This window comes from Lontra canadensis, unplaced genomic scaffold (assembly GCF_010015895.1).
Source record: "Lontra canadensis isolate GAN:19392208 unplaced genomic scaffold, GSC_riverotter_1.0 scaffold1, whole genome shotgun sequence".
Lineage (NCBI taxonomy): Eukaryota > Metazoa > Chordata > Mammalia > Carnivora > Mustelidae > Lontra > Lontra canadensis.
This window is the reverse complement of record NW_022630995.1, coordinates 89553834-89573546: the sequence shown is the minus strand read 5'-3', so window position 1 is coordinate 89573546 and position 19713 is coordinate 89553834. Positions and strand designations below refer to the sequence as shown.

General features: G+C 38.8%; 1 protein-coding gene, 1 long non-coding RNA gene and 1 other non-coding gene across 4 annotated transcripts in view; 2 read left to right on the top strand and 1 right to left on the bottom strand.

Moving 5' to 3' along the window:
• Positions 1 to 6669: 6669 nt before the first annotated feature.
• On the top strand, positions 6670 to 18357 carry LOC116868482. Its single transcript, XR_004382848.1, has 3 exons — positions 6670 to 6781; positions 7028 to 7355; positions 18227 to 18357. It is a non-coding gene; the product is annotated as an uncharacterized LOC116868482 (long non-coding RNA).
• On the top strand, positions 6830 to 6960 carry LOC116871886. The gene has a single exon (XR_004383549.1). It is a non-coding gene; the product is annotated as a small nucleolar RNA SNORA24 (small nucleolar RNA).
• Positions 9206 to 19713, bottom strand: part of PRSS12 (serine protease 12) — a 74157-nt gene continuing 63649 nt past the window's right edge. For both annotated transcript variants that reach the window (XM_032858799.1, XM_032858809.1), the window contains 2 exons: positions 11277 to 11557; positions 9206 to 9838 (listed from right to left, as the gene is read on the bottom strand). In XM_032858799.1, coding sequence (XP_032714690.1) covers positions 9531 to 9838; positions 11277 to 11557 — 589 coding nt within the window. In that variant the 3' untranslated portion in view covers positions 9206 to 9530. The remainder of the gene's footprint in view (positions 9839 to 11276; positions 11558 to 19713) is intronic.

Sequence of the window (19713 nt, the reverse complement as noted above, 5' to 3'; positions counted from 1 at the left end):
GTTTAACAACTGAACAAAGTGTTCAGAACCAAAAACCATATTCCAGTAGAAATAGGGGACAACTCTCATCTCCTCTCTTCTAGACATTGTAGTTTTATTACAATTTTCTTAGCATTATCACAATGCTAGTACAAACCAACTGTAGGCTTAGGTTCCCTGAGTATCTTAAAATGAAAATAAATCCACAGGCCATTTCCTGGTATTTTCTCCCACTCAGTTCAACATTCATGAGAGATGTGCAGTTGTGTTAATTTTGCTTCTCTGATGATTACTATAGTTAAAACCACAAAAGGAAAAAGGAAATATAGTAGGGAGAAGTAGCATAATTGAATAATGAGTATTCTATAATGAGCTGTTTCATTTAGTGTATCAAATGTGGACCAAAGCATTGTCCCACCATCATTTTATGAGTTCTAACAAATTACTTTGCATTCTACCTTTAAAATCTTTAAACCAACCTTCATTTACAATAAATTTTTAAATTCTATATATTACCACATGTCTACTGAGTATTCTAAGTCTTAAAGATTTGGCTGAAACAGCAGCTAAATTCGTTAGGTTTCATCTCAAATGCCCACAAATATGGAATATCACTATCTCAGCCACAAATTTCACACTAACGGTATATAGAAACCATCACTAAAGCACAACTTGTCTTAAAACAAAAATAAAAGATTATAAAGTTTTGATTGTTTTATTAAGCTTTATTTTAAAACAGTTTTAGGTTTACAGAAAAGTTGAAAAAATGGTACACAGGAGTATCCCTCATCCAATTTCCCCTACTCTTAACAATTAACAGTACTATATACATCCGTCACAACTAAGAAGTCAACATTGGCACGTTACTATTAACTAAATTTCACACTTTATTCAGACTTCACTAGTTTTCCATTAATGTCCTTTTTCTGCTTGAGGTTTCCAGCTAGGATACACATTACATTTAGGCATTATTGGTCATCTCCTCTGGTGTGACAGTTTCAAAGACTTCTTGTTTTTTAAGACCATGACAATTTTGAGTACTGGTTAGGTAACTCGTAGACTGTCCATCAATCTGATTTTGTCTGATATTTTTTTCTCCTGGTTTGACTAGGGTTAGGGTTTTGTTACCACAAAGGCGGTAAAAAATGTTTTCATCACATCTTATCAAGGTATACACTACCATTATGACTTCTCACTCTGTTACTATTGATCACCTGGTCTAGGTAGTGTTTGCTATATTTCTCCACCATACAATTATACTTTCCCCTTCTTGTCTTATCCTACCCTTTGAAAGCAAGACTCTAAGTACAACCCATACTCAATTTGGTGTTAGAGGAGAGAAGGGGGATCAAACTCCACCTCCTGGTGAAAAATGGCTTTTCAAAATAAATACAAAACTTTCTCAATTCCTTAAAACATATACTGATTGTCTCAAAGCATTCCATAATGCAATTTCATGCTTATTTAATATGAGTCACTCTGACAGGCACTTTAAGTAAGAGTCAGACACAGTCCTTCACAGGGAGTATATAAAATAATAAAGATACCACAAGAAAAATCCAAGTACTATAATGTGTCAAAAAAGGAAATCAAATTCAGTTTGAGTAATGAAAAGTTTCAAAGAACAAGGGATATTCAAGCAAAGCACTCAAAACTGAACAGTATTTTTACACCTGAAAATATATTAAAATTGAACACCCATTTATGATTAAAAACTGAACAAGGTGGGAAGTATGTATAGAGGGAACATATGCCAACATAGTAAAGGCCATATATGACAAGCCACAGCTAATATCACATTCAATGATGAAAAGGTAAAAGCTCTTCCTCTAAGATCAGGAACAAGAAAGGATGCTCACTCTCACCACTTTTATTCAACATAGTATTGAAACTCCTCACCAAAAGCAATTAGGTAAGAAAAATTTAAAAAGACATCCAAATCGGAAAGGAAAAAATAAGTGTCATTTATTGCAGATGACCTGATATTATGTATAGAAATCCCCAAGATTCCACCCCCCCAAAAAAAAAAAACCTGTTAGAAGAAATGAATTCAGAAAAGTTGCAGGATATAAGATCACTATATAAAAATCAAGTGTACTACTATACATTAATAATGAACTATCACAAAGAGAAAATAAGAAAACAATTCCATTTACAGCTGCATCAAAAAAAAAAACAAAATACTTAGAAATAAATTTAGTGAAGAAGGTAAAAAACCTTGGTTTACTGAAAACTATAAAACACTGATGAATGAAACTGAAAATGACATAAGTAAATGTAAAGATATTCTGCATTCATTGATTGGAAGAATATTGTTTAAATGTCCATACTATGCAAAGCAATCTACAGATTGTTGTCAGTCTATAGATTTGACAGATCTCTGTCAAAATTCCAAAGGCATTTTTCACAGGATTAAAACAAACAATGTGGGGCGCCTGGGTGGCTCAGTGGATTGAGCCTCTGCCTTCGGCTCAGGTCATGATCTCAGGGTCCTGGGATCAAGCCCCACATTGGGCTCTCTGCTCGGCAGGGAGCCTGCTTCCCCCCTCACTCTGCCTGCCTCTCTGCCTACTTGTGATCTCTCTCTCTCTGTCAAATAAATAAATAAAATCTTTAAAACAAACAATGCTAAAATTTGCATGGAACTACAAAAGACCCCAAATAGCCAAAGCAATCTTGAGAAAGAACAACAAAGCTGGAGACCTCTTGCACCATGGTTGCTAACTATATTACAAAGCTATAGTAATTAAAACAGTAAGAAACCGGCATAAAAACAGACACACAGGGGCATCCGGGTGGCTCAGTTGGTTAAGCATCCAACTCTTGATTTTGGCACAGGTATTTCATGATCTCAGGGTTGTGAGATCTAGCCTGGCATTGGGCTCCATGCTCAGCAGGGAGTCTGCTTGAGATTCTCCCTCTCCCTCTGCTCCTCCCCTCTCTAACATAAATTTAAAAATCTTTAAAAAAAATAAACAAAACAGATACATTGATCAATGGAACAGAATAGAGAGCCCAGAAATAAACCCATGCATATATGGTCAGTTAACTTACAACAAAGGAGCCAAGAACATACAATGGGAAAGGACAGTTTCTTCAATAAGTAGAGCTACAAAAACTTGACAGTCATATGCAAAAGAATGAAACTGGACTACTGTCTTACACCACACACAAATGAACTCAAAATGGATTAAAGACTTGAATGTAAGCCTGAAACCATAAAATTCCTAGAGAAAAACATAGGTGGTAGGCTCCTTGACAGTGATCTTGGTGATGATTCTTTGGATCCGACTCTAAAAATAAGCCAGTGGGACTACATCAAACTAAAAAGCTTCTTCATAGCAAAGGAAATTTTCAACAAAATGAAAAGCCAACCTACTAAATGGGAGAAACTATTTGTAAATCATATATCTAATAAGGGGTTGATATCCAAAATACATAAACAGCTCATATAACTCAATAGCAAAACATTGAACAACCAATTTATAAAATGGGCAGGGGATGTGAACGGACTTTTTTTTTTTTTAGATTTTTCATTTATTTACTTGAGAAATAGAGTGTGTGCACGCGAGAGCACAAGCACGGGGAGCAGCAGAGGGAGAGGGAAAAGCAGGCTCTCTCCTGAGGAGAGACTCTGAAACCATGACCTGAGCCAAAGACAGATGCTTAACCAACTGAGCCACCCAGGCACCCCTAGACATTTTTCCAATGAAGACATAAAGACTGCCAACAGACACATGAAAAGATCCTCAACATCACTAATAATCAGGGAAATGCAAAACAAAATCACAATGAGATATCATCTCACCCCAGTCAGAATGGCTAGTATCAAAGAAAAACAAAAAACAAGAAACAAAACAAGAAATAGCAAGTGTTAGCAAGGATGTGGAGAAAAGAAAACCTTTGTGCACTGTTGATAAGAATGTAAATTCATGGGGCACCTGGGTGGCTCAGTGGGTTAAGCCTCTGCCTTCGGCTCAGGTCATGATCTCAGGGTCCTGGGATCGAGCCCCGCATCGGGTTCTCTGCTCGGCGGTGAGCCTGCTTCCCCCTCTCTCTGCCTGCCTCTCTGTCTACTTGTGCTCTCTCTCTCTCTCTGTCAAATAAATAAATAAATAAAATCTTAAAAAAAAAAAAAAAAAAAAAAAAAAAAAAAGAATGTAAATTCATCCAGCCACTTGGAAAACAGTATGGAGGTTCCTCAAAAAATTAAAAATAGAATTACATATGCTCCATCAATTTTACTGCTGGGTATTTATCTGAAGGAAAAAAAAACCCACTAACTCAAGAAGATATATGCATCCCCATGTTGAATTCCTAACCGCCAATACCTCAGAATATGACAGTATTTGGAGACAAAATCTTTAAAATGGCAGTTAAGGTTAAATGAAGTCATTAGCATAGGCCCTAATCCAAAATGACTGTGTCCTTTTAATGAGATTGGAATTCAGAAGCTACAGAGTGCAAAGGATCTGAAGATACCAAGAGAAGAGAGCCATCTACAGGCCACAAAAAGTCTAAAAACAAATCTGTGGACACCTTGATCTTGGAGTTTTAGTCTCTGGAATTATGAAAAAATAAATTTCTGTTGTTTAACCCACCCAATCTGTGGCATTTTGTTAGGACAGCCTTTGCAAATACAGATGATTAGAGATTCTTTTTTTTTATTTTATTTTATTTATTTATTTGACAGAGAGAACACAGCAAGAGAGGGAACACAAGCACAGGGAGTAGGAGAGTGGGAAGCAGGCTCCCCGCTGAGCAGGCAGCCTGATGTGGGGCTTGATCTCAGGACCCTGGGATCATGACCTGAGCTGAAGGCAGAAGCTTTAACCCACTGAGCCACCCAGGCGCCCCGATGATTAGAGATTCTAAATGAAATCTACTTTGGCAAAACTATCCACAGTGATTTAGTATTTAAACTTTGTTATTGAATAGTACCTTCCCTTCATTAGTGAGATGCAGTAAGATAGAGTAAGAAGAAGGGTGATGGGGTGCCTGGGTGGCTCAGTGGGTTAAAGCCTCTGCCTTCCCCTCAGTTCCTGATCCGAGAGTCCTGGCATCAAGCCCTGCATCCAGCTCCCTGTTGAGCAGGGAGCCTGCCTCCCCCCCTTCTCTCCGCCTATGTGATCTCTGTCAAATAAATAAATAAATAAAATCTTAAAAAAAAAAAAAAAAAGAAAGAAAGAAAGGAAAAGGGTGAGAGAAGAGCCTCAGAAACAACTTTAGTTCTTTCACGTTCGAATTTATTTCCTATAAACTTGTCATTCCAACGCTAACCATAATAGCAATTTTTGCTCCAATTAAATTATTTCCCCCCAGAACAGTATGTAGGGATTTCATGAAGATTCTGTAGAGGTCTACTATGGTACTTTATTCACCAGGCCTCTTGATACCATCTTTCCTGGCGGCAACAAACCTTCCCAGAGGGTCCACTACTACCCCAAAACGTCGCCTGGAACCTCCCTTTCGCTTCATAGAAGAGGACAAGGGAAAACAGGAAATAAATTTAATAGCAGTTAATAAGCACATGTCTTGGACTAAGAGTATTCCTAAATATTTTTAATTCAACTTTACAAAAGGTGACTCTATTTTTCTTTAATTGCACCCTCAACGTACAGAAGGGAGGTAAGACTCAGACGCCCGCTTTCCAGCGTCAACCGCGCCCGGCTGCGGCCAGATACGAACACATTATGGGTCAGTCTGCAACGCGGGAAATCAGAAAGACACGTAAATCTCCCACACGCTCTCCTGCTCCATGTCCTTTGCTTTTTCTAAGCTTGTGTTTACAGACTCTTTCGGCGAGGCTTTCCGTAACGAGTGTAAATACTCCTAAGAGATTAGACCAGAAAAAAGAAATAGGAAAAAAAAAAAAAAAAATGACTGCAGATCACTGACACCTGCGCTTCAGGAACAGCAATTCCCGCGGAAGACCAAAGTCCGGGATAGTTCATTAATAGACAAAAAAATCAGCTAGTTCCATATATATTAACCTACCTAAAAATTTAGAAGCTGAAAACTATATAACTTCCTGTTTTGGTAACTACGGCAACTTCAAACGTAACTACTCTAAAGTAAACAGTAAACAAACTTTTCACCTTCCCAGTCGGCCGGATATCAGAGAATCAGGATTCCCTAGTCTCGCGAGAACTTCTGACTCATGTATGCGCGTGCGTCAGAATCGAAGAGCTGGTGAGCCTCCCAGTCCCCACGGTGGGCGGGGGAGGTGGAGCAAACTCTGAGAGGAGGGAGGGGCCAGCAGGAAGGGGTGGAATCTTGGAGGGGCCGTGAAGGGAGGAGCGGAGGGAAAAACGTGTGCGCCCCGCCCCTCGCGGCGCTTCCCGGGAACAGCGTCACCAGCTCTATAAGAGAGCGTGCGCCGAGAAAGGGGGCCTTTTACATCCGGGAAGCGTCGGGGTTAGGTTCTGTTATTAAGGTAGGCTGTCGTGTTTTGTGGACCACGGTGGTAATTGGGGCAGAACTTTTTGGCTTAGTTAAAATGCAGGAGTTTCAAGAGCCTTGTAGTGGTAGGTTCAGTTCAGCTGTGAAAACCTCTGGGTTTGAAAATCTGAGGAGACTTAGGTGTTCATGAGGTCACGAGGCGGCCACGTGCAGCCCTGGCTACCGAGTCTGAGAGGCAGAGCGCGCTCGGGTCTTGGGTCCTCGGGCAGAGGTTCGAAACACGTGGCGACTTCGGCAAAGGTCGTGAATTCCGCGGTCCGTGTCAAGTGGCCATCTTGAAACTGCCTCGCCGCTGTTAAATTTTAAGACCGTATCCCGGTACTCCCCCATTTAGATCTAGGTGAGTAGTGTCTCGCTGTGCATGCGCATCCGTTATCGGATTGTGAATCTCCATGTATCTTTGGGACCTGTCAGCTGTGGCAGTCTCCCTTCCTAGCCATGGAAGAGCATATTCTTGTTTATTGGCAAAGCTGTCACCATTTAATTGGTATCAGATTCTGACTTGCACAAGTAACATTCTTCACTTACGAAAACTTGGAGGGTGCTGGGTTATCGGGCACACATCTATTGGTTCAAATGTTTCCAGGAAGCAGAAGTAATTGTTCCGATGGATAATAGAAAACATGACCTGGTAGGTAACTTTTTATTAATATTTCATAGTTAGTCTGAAACCCTTAGTGCTAAGGAATTGGAAGGCCAGAATTGGCCCGTTTTTGCTGTTCCTTTGTAATTTGAAAGGGGCTGATAGCCAGCTAAATAGAGAGTAACAGATAGTTGCTAAGACTTGAGCACCGTGATGTGAGTACAGATCAGTGATATAACGTTGGTTATCTTCTCTTGCAGATAATCAAGAAATTCAGTGTGGTATGGGTGAAGTCCTGTTTGTTTAGAAGCCTGTGGCGCACTGCCAAAAGGTGATCAACAGCTTGCGTATTGAATGGCGAATAATATTCTGGAAACTATCAGGGTGGTGTGTTCAATATAGGTCTGAATTTTTTGCCTATAGCCTGTAAGTAGAGAATATGTGAGCACTTCCTTGCTTGCTATAATTAAGTAAAATGCTTGATTTGTCTGGAGAATCCGTGTTCTCTGACTAAATGATAAGGAGGTGGAAAGGTATTTGTTATTGCAAATAATAAGTAAGACTACCTCTTAGGGTAAGAACTGGTGTTGCTATAGTATCAATGAGTATCGTTGTGAGGTACTACCATATTTGGAGGGAAACAGCATTAAAGGCAGATACCCTTAAGGGACAGCACAGTCATTTTGTACCACACAAAAGATTAAGACTACTATATAAGGTGAACAACTATGCACTTTATTCACACAAATGTACACGGAACACTTGTGTCTTTTAAAAGTCACACTTAAAAATGCTTAACAAGAAAAAATTAGCTATAATAAAGACATACATTATGAACCAAGTATTCAAGTTTGAGCAAACTGTAGTCTGCCTGTTCACTCTCTTGTCTTTAAAGTGTCCGACCAATTTCAATATAAACGTTGCTTGCATCTGCACTATAGTTTAATTAGAAAGGTGGCCTGTGCGACATTTCGGTAGAGATAAATTTTCTCTCCTGTATTGCACATTTTCTCAAGCCCTTGTGCAGGTGTGCATTGTGTAGCTCTATCATCTCTGTAAATGTAAATGCTTTTAAAAATTTCCTTTATCAAAAATCTTGAGCTTTCAGAAAAGTTTTAATGTTCTGCCTGATCTAGCATTACAGTTCTATAAACTATTAAAGCACCTTTATGTTAGCACCAGTTTTTTACAAAAAGAACACAAGTGGATGCAGTGGAGAAAGTAGTGAAGTCCCCTTCACGTGGATTTAGCCTTTGAAGAGGATTACTTAACTGATCCTGATCCTAAAGTTCACACTGACCTTTTTACCTGGCTTTATGCATCTATTTCTTGGATATACAAAAACTGTTTAAACCACCTAAGGGCTCTTGATGTTAGCAATCATAATATGGTGGTGATTGCTTAGGTAGCCTGAGGGGCATGCCTTCTGTGTTTGAGCAGAGATTTTGCGGGTACGTGGTAAGCAGCTGTCCCTTATTGGTTTGGGAAATGGCCAAAGGGGAAAATGGCCTGCAGACAACAGTGGAGGAAGGAAAGAACATTGTCAGTACTGGATCCCACTGGCTTACTTTGGCCTCTGGGTTTGTTTCTTACCAGCCTTTTGTAAATTATCAGTGAGGTGCATAGCCACTTAACGCAGGGCGTGGCACATAGGTGGTATATGAATTAAATCAGTGGACACAAGTTACAGAGTTTTTTTTCCCACTACGTAAGCAGAGAGAGCTTTTTTAATAGTTATTTTTACTAGCTGGGACAGGATAGTAGAAATCTACATGTTTTGGTCATTACAAGAAAGTTGGCAATAGGTGGCACTCTCAGTCATGGTACAGCAAATTGGCATGATGCCAAGGAAAAATAAAGCTGTAAATTTTAGGGTAGCTGAAAGTAACTGCTAGAGGATGTTAACAAGTAAGATGGATAAATTAAGTTGTACATCCCAACAATTTGAAGGCTTTCTTTACTCTCAGGTATTCCAAATTTTGCTAGGTAACTAGAATATGTTGCATGGTACAAAGGCTTCATTCAGGAATGTATTGTGACTGATCCTATTCCAGTTTAGGTTTATAATGGATTCCTTCACCTTTTTGGCCCTTGATTTCCTCATTTGTCAAAGGCTACAGAGATTTCATTGTGGAAATTTCTCAGTCTTGAAGAAAATCTGAGCTTAATCATACAATACTATTTTTAATAAAGAGTACTGATTCAATTATAAACTCGTAAGCCAAATGAATAAAGACTGCCTTATTGCACAACTGATATACAGTAATCTCTGGAGAGATGAGAATAAAGACTTCAGTGCTAATCAAGAATAATTAGTACTACACTGAGGTATCTAACAAAGAATGTTCACATCACAAATTTCTCAAGCAGCAATGGTATACATGATTTAATCACAACACAAAAGCAGGAACATGGCTCTCATCCCCGTAAGTTGGCATCTCTGGCTGAGTGCTAATGTAGAGGTTGAAAATTTTCCAACATATTCCCTTCAGATTTCTATGAAGGATTATATTTTGGTGACACTTTTTATCCAAGGTACAAAGGCTGAGACTTTGGTATAGACACCAGGTGAATCCTTGGCTCCACAGCCATACCCCCAGGAGGTCACCCCATACACAACCCAACTCTCTCCTGACCGAACACACATGAGTGGTCCTCCACTGTCTCCCTGGCAGCTGTCAACACGTTTGTGTTCCTGCAGATTTCCAGCACAGAGCATTCTTCCTGTAAACCGACCCTTATAACGTTCTTCACAAAACCTCTTGGGAAGCAGGGGGATGGCTGCTTGTTGTAGAGTTCTTGAATAGGCTTTTCCTAATCAGACCAAATAATCTGAATTAGATGACAGCTAAAGACCTTATAGAAAACATTTAATAGTTAAGTGAACATTTAATATTCTTAAAAATATAAACCGTATTAAGATCTAGTGTAGTTTAAATGAGTGATAACTAAATGGTATAGAAGGACATAAAGTGGCAAGAACTACTCTAAATAGAAGCATGGCATTTCATAAGAACTGAGAAGCAAAACATTACTATATACCAAACCGGCCTAAGTGACCATTTGAGGTTAGTGTACTCTACTGGTAAGCCACTCATTGTACAGTGACTAAAATGTAGAACTGATGTTCTCTACGAGTCTTGTCCTGGATGTAAATTCCATTGTTTTGTACCCTATTTACTCAATTGAAATAACATAATAAAACATTGTGTGAAACTGACTCTGACTCAACTTTATCATTTCTGTTAAATTATGTGTCTACAGGAAGGTAAATGAACCTTCCTTCATGAATTGTAATGGATATAATTAAGCTTTCCCAGAGACTCGATTTGCCTCATAGATGCCCATAGTGTACAAAGAAGGCATGTACTCTAGATTATTGTATCATCTAGAAAGTGTTTTCTTGCTTTTCTGCAGTTATGAAATAATGCAGTTACAAAGCCCATATTTTGTGCAGTGTGTGATGAACACAGTGTTTACTAAATAAAACACTGAAATTATCACACATAGAAATACTTCTTTGATGGTCTTTCAAGAGCACAGTGATCAGTGTTGGTCATTTTTAACGGAGAGCAGTCAACCTATCACTTTCTCAATAGCCATTTGTGAATCAAGCACTCAGTCCAGGTAAGCCCCACATCTGTTTCAAGAACCATCCTGAACAAGCACTAGCTGATATACATGGATTTAATTCTATAGCAAAGGCAGTCCAGAAAATTGTTTGCCTGACTATAAAATGAGTATCTTGCTCTAGCTTTGGGGTTGGGAGGGTGGGATCTCCACTTAAAAGCAGCTGCTCTTTTGTCTGTTCTATATTTAGAGATTCTCCATAAAATTGAGCATGATAATGGCCTTCATTACAGAAAAAGCAAGGCCATCACATACCAAAGCCCTCTGCTGGTGTAGCTGTATCATAGTCCTGGAAAAGCTTAAAATAGAGTCAGCAGGCACAGGTATTGGAGTAGGGTCTTAAAAATTGGTTTCCTCGGACTCCCTGCTAGTCTGGAACCGAGAGTACAGGATTCTCTATCCCATAAGGCAACTGAGTTCTGTCGATTTGTGCTAATAGTAATGGTAACCAACAGTACCCTCAGGATATGAATCCAAATAACATGCGTGCAGCACACACTTGGCAGAATTTCTAAACAACTAAGCCTGAACCCAGATTTTCATAACCATTGTACACCCAAAAAGTACTGGTAATCCCAGACACAAGAACATGCCCATTTGTTCTTTGTATTATCTACATTACCTGTGTCTCCCCATCCTGTTATGTAACAATTGGAGGCGGTTTTCTGTGGCCTCTCTCTCCGGAGTGGCAAACAGGCCGGCAAAACATGGCTGCTAAATCTAACACATTGCTCTTCTGGTCCTTCTAATCTAACCAGAGCGATGTCATAGTCACTGCTGTCAGGTCGATACCCCCGATGAATCACAATCTGCTGAACTCCGATTTCTTCTTCAAATTCTTCTGGCACCAAAGTATGATAATCCCCAACCCTAACAGCATAGTTCCTTGTGCTGTTACCATACCTGAGGGGCAGAGAGTAGTAAGCGGTTGGAAACAACTCAGGTACAGTGGATTGAGATAATTTCTTCCTAATCATTATCCCTTTCTGTAAGTTTACCCTTTCCAGTTCTCTGAGCCCACCACTCTCGGTTGTGTACTTCAAACCCATTTCATCGCTTCATTTCACAGCTTAATCCAGGTTCCCGTGAAATTGTTTTCTGAGAAGAAGCAAATGTGGAGCACAAGTAGCAAATAACAGCTAATTGTTAACTTGTTATTTTCCCATCATGAAAAAAGATAAAAACAGGAACAAATAGTATAGAGTAAAATTACTGTCTTGTATTTGCTGTCTTCGTTTTTCTATCATTTCCGAGATGTTAGTTCATCACAAAGCTCCTAGAGGGCAGGAATCATGGCTGGTCTAGCTTTGTATTCCTCAAAGCTTTTAGCACAACCCCTTGACTCCTGTTTCCTGTGAACTGAATGCAAACCAAAACTATATTTTCAGGGCGACATAAATTCAGTATATTCTCTCAAATCTGTCCAGATGTTATCCCAGTGAGACCTGATTTAAAACTGCAGTCTACCCTTTGTCCTCCATTCCCCAGCACTCCCAATATCTTTAATCTCTCTTCTTTAACACCACTTTCTAACAGGCCATCTGAGTTACTATTACATTTGTAACTCTGTCTCCCTCTGCTTAAACAAGAGCTATCCACGGGCAGGAATCTTTATTTTCACTGATGAATCTTAAACACCTACAACAGTGGTCGCTGTTAAGTAGAAATGCAGCATATGTTTTGATTCAGTAAATGAATGAATGTATATTTTTAATGTGTCTTTTTCCCTTAAACTATTCAATTTAAGTAGAAACAATATTTACTAGATTGATAGTTCTCAGCTTGTTTTTTTAACCACATACCTTGATTATGGTGCATCGACCTAAAGCAGTTTCCCAACCTCAGCACTACAGACCTACGAACCCAGATAAGTCTCTGTTGTGAGAGAAAGGCTATTCTGTGCATTGTAGAATGTTTGGAAGCATCCTTGGCCTCTCTTCCCAAGGCGGCCAGTAAAGCACATGCACACACCCCTCAATTGTGACAACCAAAAATGTCTCCAGACATTTCCCTGTGTCCCCTCTGGTGCAAACTGGCCACAGTTGAGAACTACTGACATAGACTACACGATCCACCCCACTTCCTGATTACTTCCTCTTTCTCACTTAAGATTATATGGCACTTTGCTTACTTACCACCTACCACTACTTAAAACATTCTTGGGGCACCTGGGTGGCTCAGTGGGTTAAAGCCTCTGCCTTCGGCTCAGGTCATGATCCCAGGGTCCTGGGATCAAGCCCCAAATCGGGCGCTCTGCTCAGCGGGGATCAGCGGGGAGCCTGCTTCCTCCTCTCTCTCTGCTTGCCTCTCTGCCTACCTGTGATTTCTGTCAGATAAGTAAATAAAATCTTTAAAAAAAAAAAAAAAAATTCTTGATGGCTTAATTTCCAAAATGTCCTTTTAGTTCCCTAACTTTCTCACCTACTCCCATCGTGATACCCAGAACTGGTATTCACCAAATACTACACATTTTTAAAGTCTTGATTTCAAGCATTTCCTACTTTCCACCTTTTACAGTTTGAACAGCTCTATACTCTTTCAACCCCATTAGACTTCAATCCTTTAATCCCACTAGTTTCATTCACTGCAATCTCACATCACCTATGATTTCCCTTTTTTAACAGGCTTGGATTCCACAATCCCTCTTTTGCAAAAACTCAGTCCTTCATTCCTTTCATATGCCAAATTTCCAACTGTGGTTTCATCAACTCAGCTCCTACTTTGGGCTAGCATCTGATTGTGAGTTGGGAAAACATACGTGGTACAGCTCTCACCTTAATTCTTTTTAAGAAAACTTGGAAGTCTTACACTGGATAGGAGACCTGTACTTGAATGTGAATTTAGAGAAGTCAGTATTCAAAAGTTGGGATTTTCTAGTGACTGCCTATTTAAGTACAACCTCTCATTTCCTCCTATAAAATTACTGGAAGCTCTACGTTGCTCAAACACTAAATACCCCTATGTAGGTCTTGGCGTTTACTTAACTATGTTAGCACAAAAAACTGAACAGTGCAACAAAGATGATTTCTCTTTTTCTGCCACCTATTGCTGATCTGTAATACTAATAATTTCCTGTGATTCCTTGATTCTCCATTTCCAACCTTAAGTCATCACAGATCTTTAAAATTCAGAAGGCTTTTTATACATTGTTCCCAGAGAATACACTCTTGTGGATTCCACTTCAAATTTTAAGTGAAGTTTGGCATTATTTCACATCCTGAAACAAAAAGTAATACTCATGGAGAAAAATCAGATTTAAATACATCATTTCTACTTTCTGTGTACTGATACTATTATAAAAATTCAGTATGCCTAATTAATGTATTCAGGTTTTGAAGTAAAACCTCAAGTGATTTAACACCTTTCTAAAAAGAATAATTGCCAAGGGACACCTGGGTGGCCCAGTTGATTAAGTATCTGACTCTTGGTTTTGGCTTAGGTCGTGATCTCAAGGTCATGAGACTGAGCTCTGAGTGGGACTCCACAATAAAGGTGGAGTCTGTTTGATATTCTCTCTCTCCCTGTCCCTTTGCCCCTCCCGCTTTGTTCTTGTGTGCTCTCTCTCAAATAAATACATCTTAAGGGAAAAAAAAAAAAAAGCATTGCCAATACATCGTTGAAAGTGCTGCTGAAATGTTTCATATATCTTTACCATAGAGTTGAAGAAATTATCTCAAGCTCCACTGTCCAGTACTGTAGCCAGTTAGCCACATGTGGATAGTCTGAACTGAAATGTGCTGAAAGTATAAAATACACAATGGATTTGAATACTTAGTATGAAAAAGATTGCTAAATATACTGTCTTCATAGATAATAAGTATTAAATATCCCAATTTTTATATTTTGCAATAATAGTTTGGATATACCAAGTTAAATAAAATATATAATTAAAATTAATTCAACCTTGTTTTTTTTTAATAGTTATTTAAATATTAGAGAATACACATGAGCAGGGGGAGAGGAAGAGACTCTCAGACTCCCCACTGAGTGTGGCGCCTGATGTGGGGATGAGTCTCCCAACCCTAAGATCATGACCTGAGCCAAAATCAAGATTCAGACGCTCAACTGACTGAGCCACCCAGGTGCCCCTGACCTATTTGGGTTTTTTGGGGGGGTTTTTTTGTTTTTTGTTTTTTGTTTTTTTTTTTAATCTTCTAATGTGGCTACTAGAAAACTTAACGTCACATTTGTGGCTCACATTGTATTTCTGCTAGATAGCACTGGTCTAGAGAAATAGTTTGGCATAAACCAGGTACCCTGTTTTATTATATCTCTTTAATGCAGTCTCTTATATTGCTTATAATATTTAAGCCTGAATTATGGACATTCCCTTCATATGTGAACTTTTTATATCCTTTTAGATAATTACATTACTGTTCACCTAAGTTAAAAAAAAATAGTCATGGCTGCAATATTTTCCCCTCTTTGAAATACAGATGTGATACTTTTCTAAAGTAATCCTTGTATCTAAACTAGCCATATAAATATATTCTACGTGATCTGAAAATTGGTTCTTCAGCCAGTAAACAAAGAAACAAGACATTACTGCAACAAGGAAGTTTTGTTTTAAAATACTCCAGTGTTAAAGTCTTGGGCAATCTTGCCTTAATGTGTCACCTCATGCCTGTGCCTGGACTTCTGCAGTAGTCTGTCCAATAGCCTTGCTGCTTTGAGTTTTAACTTTTTCAGTCCCTTCTTCATACTACAGCCAGAGTGAGATTTCAGTCTGACAACACAACTACTCTTTTGTATACCCTTCAAGGGGTCTCCACTGTCTACACAATAAAGTTCAAATGCCTTACATGATATGCAAATTCATCCAAGAATGGCCCTTGCCCACCAGATACCAGCCTGGTCTCTATGCCCCTATCATTCTAGTTGCTTGAAGAGGTGTCTCATATACCTGTCTTTATTCAGACTAGTTACAGTATCATCCCACCCCTCCCATTCTAATATGGCAAAAACTGGTTTTATCACTCAAGTCTCAAGTTAAAAACCTCCTAGGAAGCTCTTCCTGTCCTGCCCGAAAACTGCCCAATCCTGTCTTTGAACACTCCCAGTCACACTGTTCTCACATTCATACCAGTTTCTAAGCCTAAGTTAAGATGTCAGGTCCTCCCAGGTAAAGACTCTGTAAGTGTAGGAACTATGCCATACTCATTTTTGTATCCTCAGCACTAGACAAGGTGGGTGGCACAGGAAAAAGTTTTAATCAGTGTGTGTTAAACTTCTTTTCAAAGATATCCACATCTGTATATATACACTGTCATCCCTAACTTAACTGAAATCAGAGTCCACTTCTCATCAGTTCTATAACACCATCACTAAAATTTCTAGTACTTTTTTTTTTTGAGAGAGCAAGAGAGTGCACACATGGGGGGAGAGGGATCGAGAGAGAGAGAGAGAATCTTAAACAGACTGTGTGGAGTGTGGAGCCCATTGTAGAGCTAGATCTCACAACTCCAAGTTCATGACCTGAGCCAAAATCAAGAGTCACACACTTGAGGAGAACACAGGCAGCAACCTCTTTGACCTCAGCCGCAGCAACATCTTCCTAGGAACATCGCCCAAGGCAAGGGAAGCAAGGGCAAAAATGAACTATTGGGATTTTATCAAGATCAAAAGCTTTTGCACAGCAAAGGAAACAGTTAACAAAACCAAAAGACAACTGACAGAATGGGAGAAGATATTTGCAAACGACATATCAGATAAAGGACTAGTGTCCAGAATCTATAACGAACTTAGCAAACTCAACACCCAAAGAACAAATAATCCAATCAAGAAATGGGCAGAAGACATGAACAGACATTTCTGCAAAGACATCCAGATGGCCAACAGACACATGAAAAAGTGCTCCATATCACTCGGCATCAGGGAAATACAAATCAAAACCACAATGAGATACCACCTCACACCAGTCAGAATGGCTAAAATTAACAAGTCCGGAAATGACAGATGCTGGCGAGGATGCAGAAAAAGGGGAACCCTCCTACACTGTTGGTGGGAATGCAAGCTGGTGCAACCACTCTGGAAAACAGCATGGAGGTTCCTCAAAGTGTTGAAAATAGAACTACCCTATGACTCAGCAATTGCACTGCTGGGTATTTACCCTAAAGATACAAACGTAGTGATCCGAAGGGGCACGTGCACCCGAATGTTTATAGCAGTAATGTCTACAATAGCCAAACTATGGAAAGAACCTAGATGTCCATCAACAGACGAATGGATAAAGAAGATGTGGTATATATATACAATGGAATACTATGCAGCCATCAAAAGAAATGAAATCTTGCCATTTGCGACAACGTGGATGGAACTAGAGGGTATCATGCTTAGCGAAATAAGTCAATCAGAGAAAGACAACTATCATATGATCTCCCTGATATGAGGGAGAGGAGATGCAACATGGGGGGTTAATGGGGTAGGAGAAGAGTAAATGAAAGAAGTTGGGATTGGGAGGGAGACAAACCATAAGTGACTCTTAATCTCACAAAACAAACTGAGGGTTGCTGGGGGGAGGGGGATTGGGGGGGGTGGGTGGGGTTATGGACATTGGGGAGGGTATGTGCTATGGTGAGTGCTGTGAAGTGTGTAAACCTGGAGATTCACAGACCTGTACCCCTGGGGAAAAAAAATATATGTTTATAAAAAATAAAATTTAAAAAAAAAAAGTCACACACTCAACAACTGAGTCATCAAGGCACCCCCTATTACATTTTTTAAAATCCCCCAAATATCTAATATTCTTGTTAATGCTGGCTGTTTACCAGAATTACCTGTACCACTTCTAAAAATATAAATGTTCAGGCTACACAATCTCTGAGAATATTAAATTAATTGGGCTGACATAGGTCCATAGGTGATTCAAATTCACAGTCAGGCTTAAGAACCACTACACGAAAGACTTAAAGGCATAGTGATAACTCTTGCCCCCTGTATGCCTGGAATCTCACCAGGTGAAATGAGCATCATAAGAGATTACATAAAGGCATCAAAACGCAAAACCAACACATATTACATGCATATACTGTGTTCTCAAATCAAGTACATTTCAGCCAATACTTTTGAATATACTCCAAATTTATTATGCTCACTTATCAGGAGTTGATATTAAACTGAAAACAAAATATTTACCTGAGAAAAAGAGGAAAAGCATCATTCTTGTCAAAATGAATCTATTAGTACCTATACTTCTAAAGTTGTCCTAATTTAAGGACCCTCTAAACCTAACCAGTGATTCCCACACTCCTTTCACTCCAGTTATTCTTAGAAATAATCACAAGTTTGGAATTTGAAGAACATCCAACACAAGACTGGATTAGTTAGCTAACCAAATATTTGTCTTCTACTGTCACCTCTCTTAGTGGGTGTGATTATATACTCCAGGGATAACACTTTGGCTGAGGTTCTCAATATGATTGTGGACTCTGAAAACATTTACTATAGTTCTAGATTTCTTAAGAAAACATATCAAGGAACCTTCCCCCCGCCAACATAAAAACTCTAGTTGAGCTTCTGTTTCTTTGACAGACTTTATTATATTCAAAAGTCCTTCTAAAACAAACATTTTAGGTTTGGCTGACACACCATCCACTTGTTTGCTTTGCTGAAATGCCTTCAACTCCTCCTCAAATAAAAATTGGATGAAATTGCCAGACAAGCTTGAGCAAGAAAGGATCTGAAACACAGCAGTTTAGTAAAAAATCCAATGCCCCCATTTTCTTGAGATATGAGAGTTTAAGAACAAAAAATTACTGGAATTAAAAATAAAAGAGTTAATTCATGTTGCACGGTGTTATCTTCATATGTGTTTTCTACATAGATTTCATCTCTTTAAAAAGTACTCTACCTCAGCCTGTACACATCTGCTACTACTAGAATCTGTTTTTTGTTTTGTCTGGATGAAACTCAAAAAGTGATTGAAGTTGCTTGTGTAAATGGTTACAGTTACTTAGAAGTGACCTTCTCTGCAGGATCTCGCACTGTCATATGTGTGTGTTTGTGCGTGTGTATGTGTGTGTAGACAGATCACATATATAGTGTGTGTGTGTTGTGTATGTGTTCGGGAAATGGTTTTAGCATGATTGATGGTATTATGTATGTCACTAAAAGACCATGCTCCTAATGAATTCTACTAGATTCTAGGTTATGCTGAAGCATAAGCTAAGCACCTGACACTCCCATGTTTTTAAAAAGTGACTGCACTATATCTGTGGCTCATCTTCATAATTACAAAGATTTAGACATTTCTGATTTTCAGAGCAACCGTCTTGGACAATATCTAGCTGCTATAGTGTTTCTAGGCAAAAAATCAAAAAGATAAAATCAGGTAAAGCTATATATTCATGATCAAATCAAATTTGCAATAGAACTACAGAAAAAAGAGAGTCTTGTTTTGCATTCTTTCCACCAAATGATGCTTGATACCAGAATAAGCAACTAAAAGGAATTAAGTGTAATATTTATGAACTTTTCTCTCAATTATATTGCTGCGCCACAGTAGAGACAGGGTCATTTCATGATACTCATAGTTTAGAGTAGAAAATATCAAAAGCAAGTAATTTATATTATGTAAGTTTCATAGGGACTACAAAAAAACCTGATTTATTCCAAGTTTCCATTTCAAAATGCCAACAGGATATTGCATTCCAAAGTCTGCATTGCATTAACACTAGGAAAAATGAGAAAAATGAGATAGAAGGCCTATAAATGGTGACTCCCCAATTACCTCAGTTACCCTAATTTTAATGGCATAAAAAAGTGTTTGGGACAGCACATGTGAAAGTTAGAAACAAATTAGAATTTGATCACTGGAACTCTGTCAGCCTTACAATAAAGTACCCTTATCATGTAAAGAGGCTACCCTATGTAAAATGAATGTGACAGAATTGTGGATCTGAAGTAACTGCATTCCGATCTCAACATCCCATGCCATCATTCTTAGATTATTCTGACATGAGGGTTATTTAAAAGAATGACTATAAAGGCAAAACAAATAAACATAAAAATCTGTCATTCCACAGTATAAAATAACACAGACAGTAACAGCAGTCTATGCT